General features: G+C 45.1%; 1 protein-coding gene across 1 annotated transcript; it reads right to left on the bottom strand.

Moving 5' to 3' along the window:
• Nucleotides 1-780: 780 nt before the first annotated feature.
• Nucleotides 781-1946, bottom strand: PV06_10637 (uncharacterized protein; the record flags this gene model as incomplete). The annotated part of the gene is made up of 2 exons (XM_016412205.1): nucleotides 781-1729; nucleotides 1780-1946. 2 exons carry the CDS (start codon nucleotides 1944-1946, stop codon nucleotides 781-783), a joined length of 1116 nt encoding a protein of 371 aa, XP_016257513.1.
• Nucleotides 1947-2526: the final 580 nt, after the last annotated feature.

Here is a 2526-nt window from a genome sequence, read left to right as displayed (position 1 = left end):
TATTGAATAATATAATCACTATTAGTTATGTAAAAGACCTTAAACTAAATTTTAAGAATTTAGAAAAGATAGATATATACTTATTAAATAAGTTAAAGGAGTTATTACAGCTTATAAGTAACCTTTAGGAACTTACTCTCTATTTTTCTAAGCTTCTTATAATGTTTAAAGGAAACAGCACGCTAAAGGTCACACTTAAGTTTAATGTATTAAAGTTCTTTGCTACTCTATAAGCGGTTAAATCACTCTTACTTTAGACATTATAAGATAGTTATAATGGTAAGTACTCTTATAGTGTCGAAAATAAATTCACTAGTAAGAGAGAGTTATCTATAATGTGATAGTAGTATATATACTAGTATATACTTTATTAAGCACTAACATATTACTGTAAAGAGATATAGAGCGAATTGGCGAAGAATATTAATAGATTAAAGGTGTGTTTTTAGGCTGCTATTAAAGTTTCATAATAGGAGTCTTTTCTTTAAAATCTATTTAGAGCGTTTAAGTGTAAGAGATATGGTGAGCTATATTCACAGCCTACTGTAGCGAATGTTAATAAGGTAAACTTGGCTGGTGACGAAGGCGAAGATAAAAGAGAATGTGTGGTGATATAAGTAACTTACAGACATGGCTCTGCAGTAGTTTGAATTTTGGGTGCTTTAGTATTCGCTTAACGCGCTTCGTTAACCTGGTATTGGACGCGGTAACTACTCTCATAGCACCAGCGGTGATACGAAATTGGGATCACCTAAGGCAATAGTCATTAGGACTATTTAATTACCCCATGGGCCTAAGGGTTTGTCGGCAAAGCTTGTAGCCAAGGTAGACTGTTACTGTGATCGGGATGTAAAGATAGGACCGGAGAGTACTGGCATCCATTTCGACCGAGAGCACATCTCCGTACACTGTTGGCCCCAGCCCGGTCCATAGCTGGGAGAGGACCACGACGCAGCAAAAGGAAGCTCCAAACCAAGAACTTGCTTCGCTTATGAAGCCTCCATGGAAATTATTCACTGGGTTTTGTCTCCGCCTTCGAAGTTCCTTCGAGAATTTGAGATGTGCGACGAATATAGTCAAGGAGACAAAAACCATTGGAGTGCCACTGGATTCCGGGGCATAGACGAGAACGGACTTGCCATATTCCGACAGCGCTATGAAGCTCAAAAGTGCCGGGAGAGCAGCAATGACAAAACATGATACTGCGCGACCACTGTCATTCCGTACAAGCAGAGCATTAGGTGCTTGTTTCTGCTCAGCAAGCTCAGAAGCCGCCCTGGAGGATCCATAGATCGCCGACGAGGCGGCTGTGAACCGTGTCATGATACTACCAATCTGCAGGAATATCAAGGTGAAACTAGGCCCTCCATAGGTCTTCATGGCGATAGCAACAGGAGAAGAGTTAATGGGGTTTAGCGACGTGAGGTCTATGAGCCGTAAATCAGTGAACGGCACACTCACTCCAGCAACCACGGCATTAAAAGAGCGGAGAGCAGCCAGACTCCAGACTAGCAGGTGACATCCGGACCGATATCTGGTAGACGACGGACTCGACTCTCGAACACCTAGGCTGAGAATGTCCAGGCCATTCCGTACCGTACCCGAGAAGAATAGAGTAGCCGCAATTCCAAACGCTCCTCCATTGAATGCTCCGGGATGATGCCAGTTTCTGAAAGGGCTGTATTCCGGTGGTTGGCCCTTTCGACTGATCAGAGAGATTGCGAACACACTAAAAAGACGTTATGTGGGCTTCTTAAGAGGACAACGATAGCAACTAACCTGAGGCCAATCATTATCATGAGCTTCAAAAGCCCCAGTAGTGTCAAAAACTGTGCGAACCTCGTCGTTCCGAGGAACCATATGACCAGAAGTAGAAGCACAAAAAGTGTTAACCACGTTGCGAAGTCGATCGCCGGGTAGAACATCGCCATCGACTGGGCTGCCATGATGGACTCCTGTGGAATCAAGGTAAAGCAGTGAAAAAAATAGAGCCACCCAATCGTGAACGACCACGCCGGATCAACGTAGTGGTGCGCAAAAGTGATGAACGAGCCTGTCGGCTGGTACGCCCTCATCTCAGCCACCGCAAGGACGGCACAATGTGTCATGACGCAGCAGGACATTTCGGTCAACAGCAAAGGCGCAGGACCCCCGGCAGCTAGAGCCTTTCCGTAGGATACAAAGAGCCTTTGATCTCCCGGAACCGTTAGATTCTTTTCGATGAGGACATATGGCACGGTGGGTACCTATGGCAGATACGAACGCAATCAACACCAAATATCGAAATCTCAGACATGGTGGGCCCAGTGCCTCAGATAGGTTGAGCTGTCGGAGCACAGACCGCATCGTTAGCCGGCGATACAGGAAGAGAAGTAGGGTTCGGAACTGAAATAGGGGGCGAACCGCAACAGGGCTGATATATATGTTGGCCACTTTCCATTCCGCCGAATCATAAGTCAACAATCTTCCCTGGTCCAAATTTAAGCTGGTCGCTTCAAGGCCATGAAGCCCTACTTCTTCACCGTA

The sequence above is a fragment of the Exophiala oligosperma genome (genome assembly GCF_000835515.1).
Source record: "Exophiala oligosperma strain CBS 72588 unplaced genomic scaffold supercont1.14, whole genome shotgun sequence".
NCBI lineage: Eukaryota > Fungi > Ascomycota > Eurotiomycetes > Chaetothyriales > Herpotrichiellaceae > Exophiala > Exophiala oligosperma.
The sequence above is the reverse complement of the archived record's forward strand: the minus strand, read 5'-3'. Positions and strand labels throughout refer to the sequence as shown.